The 17,005-nt window shown below is 41.1% G+C and overlaps 1 protein-coding gene across 1 annotated transcript in view; it reads left to right on the top strand.

Moving 5' to 3' along the window:
- Positions 1–16,672, top strand: part of ACTA2 (actin alpha 2, smooth muscle) — a 39,104-nt gene extending 22,432 nt beyond the window's left edge. Inside the window, exons 2-9 of the mRNA XM_086616326.1 lie at positions 10,034–10,205; positions 11,696–11,824; positions 13,157–13,267; positions 13,768–13,852; positions 13,944–14,105; positions 14,355–14,546; positions 15,512–15,693; positions 16,488–16,672. Coding sequence (XP_086472452.1) covers positions 10,077–10,205; positions 11,696–11,824; positions 13,157–13,267; positions 13,768–13,852; positions 13,944–14,105; positions 14,355–14,546; positions 15,512–15,693; positions 16,488–16,631 — 1,134 coding nt within the window. The 5' untranslated portion in view covers positions 10,034–10,076 and the 3' untranslated portion in view covers positions 16,632–16,672. The remainder of the gene's footprint in view (positions 1–10,033; positions 10,206–11,695; positions 11,825–13,156; positions 13,268–13,767; positions 13,853–13,943; positions 14,106–14,354; positions 14,547–15,511; positions 15,694–16,487) is intronic.
- Positions 16,673–17,005: the final 333 nt, after the last annotated feature.

Here is a 17,005-nt window from a genome sequence, read left to right on the forward strand (position 1 = left end):
AAGAAATGGATCCAAAAGTAGTTGAGGTTGGAGAAATCTCCAGCTGGACTACAGGCTGATTAGACCTGAGTCCTGACAGTTTTCATCTCTCATAAGGCCATAGGTAGTCTTGCCGTTGATTCCAGAGGAATAACAATTGGGCTAGAATGAGCAAAAGCTTTGCAGAATTCTGTGGTTTTACTTATTTCTGAAGGATGGTTATGTTTGTTTCAAAAGTATGTGTCTAAGTTAAACTTACAGTCGTAAAAGGATAATAACAGATAATTGTTCTTTGGTCTGATAGGGAATTTGAGCAACAGTTAAAGATGGGCATGTAAAACACATTTAGTGGAAGAGGAAAAAAAACTCTCACATTTGGCTGGAAAATGCTGGCACACTTTCAGAAAACCAACCAGATTATTAAACAAAAATAGCATGTTATCTTGTACTTTTCCATAGTTCTTGTGACTGTCTCTAGGAAAGTGGAAGAAACTATCTTACGTAACTAAAATGCATCTGCAAAGCAAGGGTGAAAAACCTGCCTACTTCTGTCTTCTTGTGAGGCTTGAGCATTGTTCAGGGAGAGGTTCATAAACTGAATGTGCTAGAGCATGAGTAATAGCTGTGTGCTAAGTTCCTCCTGGCTAAGTGACAACCATCATCAGCTGTCAGTCTCCTGGAGCAGCATAGCAGATAACAGGAGGGTCTTCCAGGCCTAAGCAGCAGCCAGGATGTGTGCAGGAAGGTGTGTCAGAGGAAGGTTGACACTGCACACAGGACACAGGAGAGCATCAGTGAAGTCCTGTCCTTCCTGCAAGCTGCATTGAGTTAGGCACCACTTTGCTGGGTGTGTTTGTCTGCACCTGGTTTTCATCAACCAAAATGACACTCAGCAAAAGCATGATGGGTGGGGGTAGGGATCCTTTTGCACAGGTCAGAGATGCAAAGAGTTTTCTCAAGGCTTCATATTATAAACAGGATTCTGCTGGGGAGGACTCCGTTTTATCCTAGATCTATAATGTAGATTGTAGCAAGTTATGAAAACACATACACACACGCGTGCTTTATTTGTGACGTTTATCTGTAACTTATGTTATTGTTCCGATCGTTGATAAAGGCGTTAAAGTGCATAGCCAGTGATGGGTAGGGAAGGTCCCACAGAGTCACCCACTCAGCAGCGATTTCCCTGCACTGCTGTGCAGTGAGACTTCAGCTAGACGGTTTTCGTGGTACTCTGCATAGGTCAATTCTGCATTCGCCTTATTTTTAATTGTTTCATATTTTAGAAAGTAAAAGGCTTTAGAGGGCTTTTGCAACTAAGTTTGCAATATATTTCAAAAAAAAGTTTGACAGGAAGTCAATTTTATAAAGCCTTATTTGTCAGCATTTATTATATTATCTCCTTTTATTTTTTATTATTTGGCTCCTATATTGGCAGCTGTGACAGTTTGACTTACAGAGTGGTGTGTTCATCTGGCAAGTTTGTAATTAGCTACTTCTCGCCATTATGTGCTTGAAATTTTTGTCAAACTGCAAATGTTAATTGTTTTGGAGACACTTTGGCCTTTTGCCTGAAACACCTGGATGGATGCAAGCTATCCAAACCTGCTGCACTGTGTGTGCCTGTCTTTACTGCTGGCTCTTTTCGCACCCTCCTGCAATAGTGTTGAAACAGAAAGCCCCAAACTGTTTCACAATCCTTTGAATTAGCATCTGACTTTTTCCTCATGTAGCAAATTCATATGTATTAAATATGTTTGCGTTTGTGACATTATTTTTGACAATTCCATTTAACAGCATATATTTCCATGTAATAGCATGCCAATTCCAAAAGTACGTTTCATTTTTACCCTAAAGTATTTTTCAAAGTATATGTTCACTTTAATCATGTAGGTTGTAGATTTCCCCTTGTATTTTTAGCTTGTTCTTCTGTTTATTGCCGTATAACGCCCATTCCTTCATTCCTACTATGATACAGCGGTTCTCATGGATGTTTAAAATAAGAGTTCAGCTGTGCTCTGGGGAGTTGTTTGTGTATAGGTTGTGCTGAGTGACTCATAGAGAAGACAAGGAAGTTGCAGCAGGGCCATGTCTCCTCGTCCTGCCCAGCAGCGACACCTAACCGCACCGAGTCAGACAAGCCCAGGTGCCAGCAGAAAGGGGCTGGAGACCAGAGCTGGGCCATCTGGAGAGATAGGTGCCTGCCTGTTGGTATTTGTGGTGAGAGAGACTCCACAGTTTGTCATCATCCAGAATCTATGGGCAAAGAAGCCGTGTCGGTCTCAAAAAGGGAAACTCTGACACTACAGACAATTTTTTGATTTGACAGTGAAAGAAATTACCCTGTAGAGGTCCTTTTCCTTGCTGTTGCTGGAGGGCCAGCCAAATTGGCTGATAAAGGCCCTTGAGCTGTGTGATATAACTAGGCATGCAACGAGTCCACAGTCTTTATCTGTAATAGCCTTATAAAACCTGCTTCCAGCACATTTCTCTGGTGGGTATTAGATCTGATTTCTCATAATGTGCAAGCTCATCCTGAAGCCTTTCTTTTGGTGGGATAAGAACAGGGAAACCACTTCCTAAAATGTGGTGGGAACTTGGTGTCCTTGTTGCTGTCAGTCTGGGAATACGTTTGTTGGGGAGCTCAGAAGTTATTGTGGAGGAAAGACCTCTGTGCTCTGCCTGCCCCACGCACACACTGTGTAGGTCTGGCTTCCTTAGGAGCACAGGTCTTATTTTTCACAGTGGTATGGTGAGAAGATTTCATTTACATTTTGACGAATTTGTATAGCATGTTACTAGATATGTTCTGATAATCATCTAGGGGAATCGCATCTCAATAGGAGATGTGTCATTTAGGACAGATATGTCTGCATGAACTGTCAACAAGCTACTGAGGTGCTGCTAAGAGTTTACACACAGTGGGGAAGAGCTCAGCCTTGGCCAGTGGCCTGAAGACTCATCCAGGAGCGCTGGTGAATTTGCATCTCTTGTTATAAAGACAGTGCTCCTTTGACTGCGCTTCTGATATATTTGATGTTTTCTTTCTAACATTAGGTAAGTCTACACTAGCTGGAGTGTGAGCTATGGGTGCTGCCTTGCAGATAAATGTAGAGCTTACTTTCATAAAGAAATCATGGAGGGTAATCTATCTCCAAACTGTGTGTTTAAATTAGGCAAATTTATGTAGGAAAAATCTGTCCACTTCTATTACATATCAAGATATAAGTACCAACTCCTGTCTCAAGAAATCCTTATGCTGCATGTAAGGAAGCAAAAAGGATATAGGAAGAAAATAATGACTATAGGCGTCCCATTTCTTTCCTAAGCATCTGCTATCAGGAAATCTCAGACACAGGATACTGAGCTAGATGAGTATCAGCCTGACCCAGCAGGGCTCATTCTCATGTCCTATTTATTTATCTAAGAAGGACGGGGAGGGAGCTATTAGCTCATTTTTACTTTGAATATTTTCCTTTGATTTTGAATGAGGAATATCTTTACCTAACATTACCATGGAGGAAAAATATCTTGTCACAAGGACAAAGGAAGGTTGTGGACTAGCATACTTCATCACTTCACTCAAGAGGCTCAGAAGACAAACACTGTATCCTGTAGCTCGTGAATAGCACTGGCAAACTATTTTCCAAACTTTGTAGGTTGAAAACTGCCATATTGGAGAATGATTAGAGTAATTTTGTCTTAGTTGTTAGAGAGATACCAGTGCAAGAGCCTGGTAATCAGAGAGAAAGCTAGTCTATGGGTCTGACAGCTTATGGTTGATCTGACACTTTACAGATGCATACTGCATGACAGCTGCAATGAATCAGGTTGTTAGAGGGACTTTCTGCCCCCTAAGGCTTATTTATTCCTGTCTTTCTCAAAAGTGGGGGTGGGGAAGTGTAAAGCCTATCAATGAGATAGAGGAGAGGGCCTGAAGCCAGACAAACAAAAACATTTAGAGATTCTGCTAATGCTATGAAGATGAAAGGAATCCCCAAATAAAAAGGAGCCAGAGACATATTTAGCAGAGCTTCTTTCCTAAACAGCCAATTGAATGTAGGCAGGAAGGTCTCCACGCATGTCTGAGAAGTTGTTTTCCCTTATAAAGTAATGGCTTGTAATGTTATGAGTAAAGAGGTTACTTTATTCCCAGTTTTCTATAGCAGTTGGAATAGGACTGCAGCTTCTGCCCTTCTTTACCAAAAAAGTATGGCATCTGCGAAATGTTGCATGGCCTCTGAAACAGCATTCTTCAGGCCAGCTGAAGCTCATTTCCTAGGTGTGGTGACTATACAGCTCCTGCTGCTGTGGAGTCCCAAGCACGTTTTCTGTCCATGCAACAATCTGCACAAGTTACGGAAAACCAAAGAACTTGATTTTAAGGAACACGTAGCTAAGAGTTTCCGCTGATGTCTTGAAAGATGCTTGATGTCAATAGGGAAGTTTCCAATGTGCATAGGAGCTTTACTAGTATCACTATAAAGAGAGCAGGGAAAAGGGTATGACAGAAAGAGGCCAAATTACTTTTTCTACTTATTTTTGTTTCTCTGGACGTGCGACTATGATGGAGACTGTGAAAGGGTTTAGCATGGACAAAGATAATTTCTCAGAGGAAGCCAAATAAAACCCATGGGTTTTGGCTATGGATACAATGAAAGAACTAGAACCTCAGGGTGTAGACACACTGGGCAAACTGTGCTGTGGTAGTTTCTGTACAACTGAGCAGAATAAATACTGAAAGACAGGCAGCAAAAAGTGATGATGGGAGTGGCCTCCAGAGGGGAAGCTAAACTACATTCAGGAATGGTATTGTGTCCTTTTTCTTGCAAAATATATATATATATTTAGGCCAAGCTGGTACATGTCTGTGTTGATTCTCAGAAGACTTGTTCTTTTTGATTTCTTATTCCTGTATCGTGCCAAGTGCATTCTCCCCTTCCCCCTACATCTCTGACAGCGACCTATGTTGCTGAGAAGGAAAGGTGTAAACTACTAATGTCATTTTTTCCCCATGTGTTAATATCTATGTGATCATAACTCGAATATAGAATCATCAAAAGGAAAAGAAATACTTATATTCTATGATGTCCCTTGAGCGTGACTGACCTAACTTCCTTGCATAGTTCACCTGTTTGCCTGCCTTCCTTCCTTCCTGCCCTGGGCCCTTCCATAACGTCATGCCCCCAAGACGAGCTGAGTGCTGTGTGCTGGAGGCATGGTTGTGCAGCGTCTCTATGTTTTTCTGTGCTGTCCCTATGTATCCATCACTACTGCTCAGTGAGCCTCTGCGCTTACTTCTTCCTACTAATCTTCAGAGCCTTGTCTCCAACAAGTGTCCTTCATATGGTAGGTTCCTCCAAACAACTGGTGTTTCCCCTTTATGGCCATATCAACAACTGCCTGCTCTGAATGAGACTCTGTGTCAGATGTATCTTTTTTCATGAGCACTCTGGAAGCTGGGATTCCCACATCTTTGGGAATCACCAATGAATCCATCATCACCAGCAAGCTTTTTTGGCAGTGTGAGCCTCTTCTCATTAAGGTGAAGAGTTTGGTTTCTTTTGGATCATTGACCCAGTCTTGGTATTTCCAAGGAGTAATAGCAGATGATTCTTCTAAAAACCTTGGATTATGTTTCCTCCAATCTAGGAGATAATCGATGTTTGTACCAAAATCAGACATGATATTGCAGTGAAGGGTTCTGCTGTGTGAAATTCTCCTTCCGCTTGACCTGAGTTCCCTGATCTAATACCATACGTTCTATGTGAGGTATGTAATTTTTCTCAGCTGTGTTTTTGAGTGTTGTTTGAAAAGAATGAATTTGATTTTGGCTGTCCTCTGAATGTCAGCTGGAGATATGCAAAAAAGGATCTGTTTATATCCTCTGTTGTAGGTTGCTTACCTTGGTGTTTTTTCAAAAAAAAAAAAAAAAAAAATCCCGTATATTTTGCCACAGTGCTGGAAGTGAAATAATAGCTTTTGCATGGCTCGTGTTCCAACACTTGTTAGCTTCTGTTTCTGACTCTCAAAGGCAGCTACATTCCTTAAAAGTTCCTTTCCTTAAGAGTTAAATTCCTTTTGGTCTTCAATCCATAATTGTGCTTATCTGCTGTCTCTACTAATGGCCTAATCCTTAAATCTCTACATCAGAAAAACTCCCACTGCAGTTGTATGGGAGATTTTCTTGCATTAAGACTACTCAATTAGGCAGCAAACACTCTGTAAGCAAACACATGATGCCCCTTCCCATTCTAACAAGACTTACAAAGCAAGGATCTCACTTGGATTCCCACATCTTTCTTGGCTTGTGTGCATAGAGCAGTTTTGAATTTGTAATGGTTTAGTACTGGAGTTTAGAGATGCTGATTTCTGGTCTTTAGTACAAACTTCATGACAAAATATTGTTGACTATGAAAAGGCTGCTTCGCTAGAATCAGCCTGTTCAGAGAACAGCTGGCTACAGCTGTAAAAATCCAGTCCTGTGCTGCAAATAACTTGTACAGTGAGATCCCTTGCTTTATTTGCTAAAAATACATTCAATGGGAAAGCTAGATGGGGGTTATAAAATTTAACAACTTTATTACGAACAATTTGAGATGAGTTTACCACGGTCCAGACTTGTGGCCATCAGTGGAGCAGCACTAGGGCAAAGCTGGCCTGCAGGTCTTAGGGTTTTGAAAATAAGCTGACAGAGAAACGGAAAGGATTCTAACCCGTCACCATCCAGAGGAGAGCAAACAATCTTATAACAGAACATGTTCACAACCTTCAGAGACTTCACTGTGAACCCTATACAACAGCAAGTACTTTTTTCACTGCCCTTAAGCCTATGGGCAATATTTAGCATTCAAGCAAAACACTGAGCTTTTAAAGAGACTTTGTAGCCAAATTCAGTGACTGTTTATCTTGCCAGGAATGTTTTCATTGTTTTTATTAAAATCTTTAATGAAAGCTAAGTGTTTCTTTAAATACACCTTCCCTGTTACAAAAGACTGCTCTTCCAATTTATCTCTCTGCCTCTTGGGTGTTACTATGGAGGCCTGGACCTCTCTTGTTTGAACATGTGCTCCTTCTGCCAGATAGTGTCTATTGCAGGCACACTCCATCTCTCTGTATTTTAGCAACTCTCCTGAAGTTTTGAAGTGTTTATCTTACACAGCTGAAAGTCTCCTCCTGTTTCATGAGCTCTACAGTGGAATGCAGTGGAAGAGACCCAGGGCCTGTGGCCACCCAGATTAGAGGTTTTTGTAATAAGGTCCCTATATGGTTTTGTTAGAGACTTCAGCTCTGTCTCTGTCTGTTTCTGCTCCTTGTTTGGGAGGCTAGTGGGAGGAGAAGAGCTGAAGGGGCTATATAACCTCAGAGCTTTCAGATACGGAGTGCACCATCCCAGAGCAGCTATCCCCAGCCAGGCACTGTCAGGGTAAGTGACACTGAACCAACAGCATGATTTACAGATTGCTGAAGGACTTCAATTAAATAATGTCAATTGGAGGCTATTCAGGAGGATGTAGTGCTGTGCTGTGGTTTGCTTAAGCAAACTTACTTGTTAAAACTGAATTGATAAAATGCTTGTAATCTTTATACTGAGTTGTCCTTATTTTATAGCACTTCTGAAAGAGAACTAAAAGTTTTACCTGACTTTTTTGCCAATTCCACCAGTACTCCAGCAATAGCATAAAGACACAGTCTGTGTAATGACATGCTTGGAATTATACTTATATTAATGTTTAAATGAACCTGTGTGATCCTGCAGTGTTAATTCTGTACAGAACAGAGTTCCTGAAGAGGTGAATTTGTCCACTGTGTAGTAAAGTTTCTTGGCAGGTTTGCTTCAGTGCTGTTAACTCAGTGTAAGGTAATGTGATTGAATGTGATTGTTTGGAGGAGCGTGACAGTAAAAAGAGCTGGAAGTATGTAAAATAGCAGTGTCTAATAGGATACAATGAGGCTGCCTGTGTATTTGTCCTGTCTCTCTGTATATGAAACCACTGTTCTGTAAAATGCCAAACATTTCATTAAGGAACAGGGTACACACAGTGTTTCTTGAAGGGCTGGAGTTCTCTTAGTAGCTTGTTGTGGAGATTGGTGAGGTGATTAGTTATCTTTCGATATAAAGCAAGTAGAAGAAAGAGGCTAAATCCTGTACTACTTACTTGGGAGAAAAATTTTCTTTCTCCCGCAGTGCTGAGTGACATTTGCTGCTGTAAGATGTTACTACTGCATGTCATGGCAGCACTGAGCTGTAACTCACTGGCTGGCAGCAGAGCACCCTGTCTGAAATCTATCAGCTTTGATTTTTGAAATTTTTGTGCTTCATTACTAAATATGGTTTTCATTTAGAGTCCACTAAGCTCAGAAATGCAGCCTTTCCTGCCCCCTTCTTTCCCCTCCCCCAAGTGATTTTTGGCATCACGATAGCTGCATGGGTTTGAGCAAACCCCCTGACCTCAAACTCTGTTCCGAAAACAGACTTTTGAAAAGCCTATTTCCTAATTAGGAAATGGTTTGTCCAAACTGGTCTGTTCATTCATGTTAGAAAACAATTATACTCCATTTAGTAAATATCTGAATATAAAGAGCCTGTTTTCCCAGGAGTTCAATAAATACAAAAATTGCAAGCTGCTTTTCTTTTGCAACGATAGTGATAAAATATTAGGAGTACATCAAGTTAGGATTTCCTTATCCTTGTCTTTTCCTGGGAGCTATGCCCAAGCAGCCTGCAGGAGCAGGGCTGCAGCTGTGTCTCCTGGCTGGGGAGACACAGAGGATCTCAAATGAAGGATTCGAGAGGACCATCCATGCTTGCTCCACCCGACGTAGAGGTTGAACGGATTGTGGGCTCCTTGGATCATTGGCCATGGCTCTCGCTGACTCCCTTTCTGCTTCATCCTCCACTTCCAGTATTCCTGTGGCAGAAGGTTTTGCAGACTGTGTGCGGAGCCAGCTGGTCTGTGGACGACAGCTGTCTCCTTTAGTTGTTAACACGCTGCAATTCATTGAACTCTGCATGGAAGCCCAGGCTCAGAGCTAGCCAAGTGTTTCCCTAGCACACTGTAAATTGCGAGCAAACAGTTCTTGAGTCCTCATATTCAGTGCTTGTTTCTGTAATTGACTTTAATACAAAGCCTTCAAAGCATTTTTATTACCCATATTATCTTCCTGTTGCCAGAGGAGAAAAACAGTTTCTTTTTACTGAGACAAGGAGCCAACGTAAATTACTCTGCCACTCTACAAATGCAGTTTATTAGTCCCTTTGAAATGATGATAGACCATACGCTATGGCCTATTTTTAAAACACATACTGTCCCTGACTTCATTTTAAAGGCAGGTTATTTTGTCTGAGTGACTAGGGGAGGGCTGGACATTTTAATTGGGAACATTTCTTCTCTTTTAAAAGATTAAATGTGAAAGATTAAATGTAAACTTAGTTGGTCACCTAGACTCAGTGGGTTAATATCTGCATCAGGAAAACACCACTGGTGTTTAAATGCTGTGCCTAGCATTTAAAGTGGTTAGTCTTTGGGTAACCCAAGACTGGATGGGGAACACTGAAGTGCTCTCACCTTTGACAGCTTTCCACATGTGTCAGGATTTTGTCAGGGTGATAGAAAAGGGGGGGAGTTGTGCTGAAGCCAATGCAAAGGGGTCTTTGTTTTTGCAGCTGTCAGTCCAACGTTCTCTTTTATCTCGCACCCACCTCCAGCCGTGGATTTCTGTGACCAAATTTAGATAAACATTTGCTACTGCCTGAACTGTCTGCCCATGCTGCAGGACTAGAAGTCTCCTCTGGAATCCCCTGGATAATCTCTAGAGCATACAGCGCTCTGGCAGACATGGCTGGAGCCTCTTGCACTTTCAGAAGGAAGCCCGTTCCCTTGTATGGCCCTGCAGGCTTTGTGATTGCCAAACTGGTGCCATACCTCTCTTTGCTGGTGCTGGTTGCTTTCATACAGCCACCTCTGTCTTCAAGGGTGGGTCTGCTACCTGAGTATGGCTTTTTTGTTGTTGTTTTTGATTTTTTAAAAATTATTTCCTGCTGTTTCCATAGGGCCGTTTTCTGTCTGGAAGGCCTGAGGACATAAACGTAGAAGATGTGTGAAGAAGAGGACAGCACTGCCCTTGTTTGTGACAATGGGTCAGGGCTCTGTAAAGCCGGATTTGCTGGGGACGATGCTCCAAGAGCAGTTTTCCCTTCCATTGTGGGTCGTCCCAGGCACCAGGTGATGAACTGCTTTGGTTATTCCATACCGGGTTTGTAGGCTTTGCTGCCCTGTCCCAAGCCCTCCATCCCAGAGCCGCCTTTTCTTGTGTTCGTGCCCAGCCCTGGGTGATCTGTGTAACACAGCATTTCCAGGCAAAATGGGTCCAGCAGTGCACTTACCTGAGTGAGAGCAGGTCTCTTGTCTTGTGAGAGCAGTCCTTCTAAAATTTTTCACTCCCTTATATGCCCTCTTCTCCCTGTCCACTAATTTTGAATTACCCAGAGAACTTGGTGAGCAAAGCTAGTTTAAAAAAAAAAAAAAAAACCAAACACAAAAGCCCAACACAGAAGTATCTGGAAATTTTGACTGCCCTAAAAGATGGTGACAGGTGATGTGTGGAAAACTAAAGGAGGAAGAAGTTTTCAGTCAGCTTCCTATTAACCTTCCTGACTTTATTCATTTAACTGTATCACAAATGAGCACCTGTCAAGGGCTGAATTTCTTTAGACTCAAGATTTTCATTTGAGTATATGATGCATTCCAGTCAATTTTAATGGTTTGCAAAATACATGTATTATCTGTGCTGTTAAAAATAGAGTTTCTGAGCCAGATTATCATTGACATGAACTAGAGCAGCTTGTCTAAGCCATGACAGACTAATCCCCCTAATTAGTAGATCCACCTAATTGGTTCTATGCCATCTAAGAACCTGGTGAAATGGGAAGAGGTAAACTGGTTGTAAGATGCAGCACTTTCGTGCCCTGAAGGAAGGATCATCCCATCATAAGTTGCAAATCCAGCTTTCTTAGTTCTAAGACAAGGCAGTTAGAGATGCCAAGGTTTGGACTATGTAATGACTAATTTCTGAGGAGAGTACTATGCACTCAAAACATCCTACTATATATTATTTTTTTCCAGTGTTTCTAACTTTAACATAAAGATTACTGTATATCCAGAGTAGTTTCCAGCTTCTGGTCCATGGACAGTTTCTTCAGGATCCATTAAAATACCTAAAAAGAAGCCTATACCAGTAGTTTTACAATGTCTGTCTGTAATGGCAATCTTATAGTGTTCAAAAAGAAGGCTAAAAAATGTTGAAATTTAAGCTTTGAGAAATGTGAAGTGTGTATTCCCGTGTTTTGACCGTTAGATGGCACAACATCACTTCCTGCATTTCCTCCACTTTATTACAGTTTAGCAGACAGTTCATCCCTAAATAATAACGAACATTAGAACAACCACATTTTTCCAATTTATCTTGATGAATTTAATATTGTTCTTGTGCTATTTACTCAAACTGTAGTGGAAACATGGACTCCAGAGCTTTAAGTGAACTAAATGTTTAATTGTGGAAATTAAAAAGCAATGAGTAATTCTCCATTCTTTAGTATTTGTAAAGTATTTTGTAACTAGTATCACTGACAACTGAATTTATTTCACAGCTAATGTTCTATCTACTTTGTGATGCCACTCCTTGGGAGACTAACTCCATTTGTGTTATTTTATAGGGTGTGATGGTTGGTATGGGTCAAAAAGACAGTTACGTAGGTGATGAGGCTCAAAGCAAGAGAGGAATCCTGACCTTGAAATACCCCATAGAACATGGCATCATTACGAACTGGGATGACATGGAGAAGGTATTTCAGCTTTGAAAAGTTGATGTGTTGTCACTGGTAAACAGAAATACTTGAACCAAATACTTACAGAATACCCACTAAATTTTAGATGAAAGTGTCATGCTATTAAGTGTGATTTGATGAGAAGGTTGTTAACAACAAAGATTAACTTGCACCTAAAGCTGAAGTATCACTTGGAGTACATCAAAATAGTTTTGAGAGTTATTTTACTCCAGTGTGATCTATACATCTTTACTATAGCAAAGGAGGGGGAAGAAAGAAAAAAATAAAGGAAAGGAATATCCTCAATTTGCTAGTAAAGAAATGGAATTTAAGGTGTCTGTTTCTGCAAAAGTGCAAAGCACATATGTAATTTTGGTTTATACACATACTTTTTAATGCTTGAAAGATTAGTAGTATTGCTGTGCAATGCATCCATTTCAGAGCCACTACTTGGATGAAAGGCTTCCAGAACCATGTTTACAGTCATAGTCTATACGGTTGATGTAATTTCTAAGACGGTGTTTCTATTCAATATTGTGCTATGGAAATAGGGCTATTTGGAACAGTTGGGACATCATAACACACTGCAATTGCATGGAGCCACACAGGACTTACTGACTCTCATAGCATTGTACGTTTTACTTGGAAAGACAGCAAAACCTTTCAGATGCCTACCCTATCAACTAGTCTCTAATCACCACCAACTTGAAAATAAGCTTAGAAAAATCTTTTTGGTCTTTAGAAAGTCTCTTGTAGTTTTATTTCTTATTAGTGCATTAACACTCTCACTGTGGTCCATTTGGCTTCAGATTTTTATAGCTGACAGGAATGAGCCAGGGGGAGGCAACAAACACAAGCTGACTTTCAGCCTCACAAACCATTTGCCTTCATTTATTTTTATGAATTCTTGGGCTGGCCTCTACAAACCAAAAGAAGGAACCGTTTTCAAGAGACCCCTTATCTATTGAGCTCTACTGCATAGGTCTGCATATGTTCTAGAGCCGTTCTGGAACTGTTTAACTTTCAATCATTATTGAAATAGCATTGCAAGAACCAAGTCTGTCCTGCTCTGTCTCTTCTACTGCAAGAATAACCTATTTAATCTCATTAACTTCAGTGTACTTAAAAGAAGTCATATACTACTAGCAGTAAAACCTGAGGATAGTGATTTTCTTCCTCCAGTTACTTTGGTAATATCTATGAAGGCAATAACAACAACTGCATGAGAAACATTACTAGCCTATCTCTAGGGCCGTAAACAGAGCGATGGAGTACAATACCTGTCTGGAAGTGATTCTGAGATGCTGGCTGATAGTGTTTCTTTCCTTTGGCTTCTCTCATTGTTCTCAGATCTGGCATCATTCTTTCTATAATGAGCTCCGTGTTGCACCTGAAGAACATCCGACTCTACTGACTGAAGCACCATTGAATCCCAAAGCCAATCGAGAGAAAATGACCCAGGTAAGCTCACACTAAAGCTGTGTAATAATTCCAACTTTGTGTTGGAATTCAACAGAATGTGAACTTCATTATTGCAGTTAGTCATGCTGCCCAGTAGTCTTTCTCTCTTAGTTCTGGAAGATGGAAAGTGCATAGTGACCACCTGCTATATTTGCATATTATTACATTTACTTTAGAAAGTCTGTGTATCAACTTTGAATGCGAATACTTCAGTCTGTCCAAGTTTTATGTCATCTTAATCTGTGTTTATGTTCAGGCCTATTACAAAATTATCTTTAATATGTGCATATGTCTATATTCATATGTTAAAGGTATAGGCCAGATATAGAGAGATGTCTTAGAGGACAAATATTTTTTGATTTAGATTTTGTATTTTCCTTTCTTGTTATTACCAACCATCAAGAAATACGAAGATCTTGTCTTCTCCCTCTCTTTCAGTATATTGCTTCAACTAAGCTAAAGCCGCTAGTGTTAAGGCAATTATTTTAATTGCATTTCAGATTATGTTTGAGACGTTCAATGTGCCTGCCATGTATGTAGCTATTCAAGCCGTTCTGTCCCTCTATGCTTCTGGACGTACCACAGGTAGGCCTCTGGGGAACATGGCATAGACATTTGAAATAGTTCAGTGTGTCGATGTCCACCTGGGAATAAATTGTGTGTTATCTCCTCAAAGGGATTGTGCTTGACTCTGGGGATGGTGTCACCCACAACGTGCCAATTTATGAAGGCTACGCCTTGCCGCACGCCATCATGCGTCTGGACCTGGCTGGCCGTGACCTGACAGACTACCTCATGAAAATCCTGACGGAGCGTGGCTACTCCTTTGTGACCACTGGTAAGGACATGCTGCTGACTGAGGAGGAGAGTTCTTTAATGCGTAATGTTTCTAGCAGCCTTAGAGAGGCTAGCAGTGGTTCTGCAGTTGGTTAGACACAAGAAGGAATCCAACAGGAAAGTCTCCTGTGAGATTAGCTGAGGATTTGTCTAAAACACAAGGGGGGTGTTAGAGAATGAAATGGAACAACCTCTCAACATGTTTGGGTCCTTCCTGAATGCCATTCTAAAGATTGAATCCTCTTGACAGCGGAGCGTGAAATTGTCCGTGACATCAAGGAGAAACTGTGTTACGTGGCCCTGGACTTTGAAAATGAGATGGCCACTGCTGCCTCTTCCTCCTCTCTGGAAAAAAGCTATGAGCTTCCTGATGGTCAGGTGATCACTATCGGAAATGAACGCTTCCGCTGCCCAGAGACCCTCTTCCAGCCATCTTTCATTGGTAGGTAGAATGATTGTTCTGCCTTGGCAAACTGCACATAAATATCAAGTTTCTGTTTTCTTTTGATTGCATCCCATTGCTAACTCACTTAGATATTCACACTAGTATGTCCTGGCACCCATTATACAATAATCTTTTAGAACAGCACTATTTAATATGGTGGGAGGAACATCATGTCAAACAATAAGGCAAAATGCTTTCCTAAAATAAACCCTGGCTGTTTATTCCTGGCTTCTGGCAGTGGGTCCATGCCATTTCACGTGTTGTGCAGTTGGCTGCTACAAGAAGTATGGCTGCAAAGCCACTTTTCTAAGTAGTATGAGGATTGTAGTGTGAATGCGCTTGGAGGGAGGTAGTGTGAGGGGGAAGCACTACTTTTAATTTTCAAAAAGACTGCTCCAAATCCTGAAGCCATAGCTCATTACGTTTGCAGAGCAAAGCCAACACAGTGCGTGCTAATCAACAGCCATGAAGGCAGACTTGCAACAAGGTCACACAGAAATCCAGTGTCGGTTCTGCCAATCAGCAAAATTTCAGCTCAGAAATAGATGTAGTTGCATACTTAGAAGTATTAGGACATATTTTGACTGTTCTGTCTCTGAGCTGGCTCTATTTAAAAAAAATAAATAAAAGGAAAAGAACACAAATTATTCCAATACCATATAAGGAATTCTTGGGACATTTGAGATTGCCTGCAACAGCCTAGTGGAAACTTTACTATTCCACACCCCCAGCTTTCTTTTTAAGGGGAAGTTGTGTGTGTAAGGGCCAGAGGAGGGCTGTGCACTAACGAACTCCTAAGCAAATATTTTAGCTAGATGCAGAATGACTTTCCAGTTTTCCACAGCTCTGAAGACGGCTATCTTCCAAAGAGACAACTGAAGTTCATGTTGTCAGTTCTGGGGTAACAATTTTAAGTCTCTGTATGGAGTTGCTTCCTCAGTGTTCTTCTGTGACTTTCCCAGGCATGGAGTCTGCTGGCATTCATGAAACCACTTACAACAGCATCATGAAGTGCGATATAGACATCAGAAAGGATCTTTATGCCAACAACGTGCTGTCTGGAGGCACTACAATGTACCCGGGTATTGCAGACAGGATGCAGAAAGAAATAACCGCCCTGGCTCCCAGCACTATGAAGATCAAGGTATGGCGAAATTATTTGTAGACTATTTGAGTTGGCATGTACAAAGTCCTCAAAAATCTCATGAAACATAGCAACACTTTACAAAATGCTTTGTACATATTTTGAATGATGTCTGTATCTTCTAGCAAATAATCACCCCCTGGTAACTTTGTTGCTGGAGGAAGAGAGCCTTCTCTCCTCTCATTTCCTTGTTCATGGTGAATTCTGCAAACTGCCCCAACATGGCCAAAGAAGCATGGACCCAGCAGCATAAATTTTCATCTGGGGCTACATGTGAGCTGCTTCAGCCCATTTGGACAGATGGAGATGGGAGAGAGAAAATGCTGGGTTTGTCCTTGGCCTACAAGTTCAGAAAAGGAAGAGTCTCTGACAAGCCAACCTTCCTTCTGCTGCTTCAACTCTTCCAGTCCTTGCTTTGCAAGCATTTTATCAGCTATACCAATAAGAGTGCTCCATAGGTCACTTGTTTTTCCAAGCCCTCCTAGGCTATAGGTGTATGATTCCAGAGCAATTATCTCCCCTTTTATCATGTGCAGCCGTGAATACACAAATGCACTACTCTTACTGGCAGACTGACTTGGGCAGAGAAACTGAGGATTTAGACTCAGACTTAAGTAACAACTTTTAATTTCACTGCTTGCAGCAGTGGCTAACTGTAATGCCAGGGATGGCACTAGCACATAGATACAGTGGTTTCGTTAATAGCTAATATCACTGCTTTCATATTTTTGTATAACAAATGTATTTTTTTTCACAGTGGACAGTTGTACTTAGTGCTTTTATTTCTTAAACAGATCATTGCTCCTCCTGAACGTAAGTACTCTGTCTGGATTGGAGGCTCTATTCTTGCTTCCCTGTCTACTTTCCAGCAGATGTGGATCAGCAAACAGGAATATGATGAAGCTGGACCATCCATTGTTCACCGCAAGTGCTTTTAAATTGCTTTATCTTTTATATGTCTCCTTAGTGTATTACTGTGAATGTATTCAGGAAAATACATTCTTACAATTTCATTCATAAATCCTCCATCGTAATGGCTCTAATTAATTGGATGCTATGTATTTTTTTTTTTAATAAGTTTTAAATATGCTATGAAATTGCTGCTCCTTTTTTAAAAAAACCCACAAAACACCGTGCGTTTGTGGCGATACCATTACGGCTGGTTTGAAGCTCCATCTTGTGACACGAATCTGTTACTACACTATGCTGGGCTTGATAGAAAAAGTGGTACCTTTTGTGCAATGCTGGAAAATGCTCAGCTATCAGGCCGCATGTTGTCAAAGTTTAGCCGCAGTAAACATTTCAGTCTGAA

Source organism: Tauraco erythrolophus, chromosome 9 (assembly GCF_009769465.1).
Source record: "Tauraco erythrolophus isolate bTauEry1 chromosome 9, bTauEry1.pri, whole genome shotgun sequence".
NCBI classification, from domain to species: domain Eukaryota; kingdom Metazoa; phylum Chordata; class Aves; order Musophagiformes; family Musophagidae; genus Tauraco; species Tauraco erythrolophus.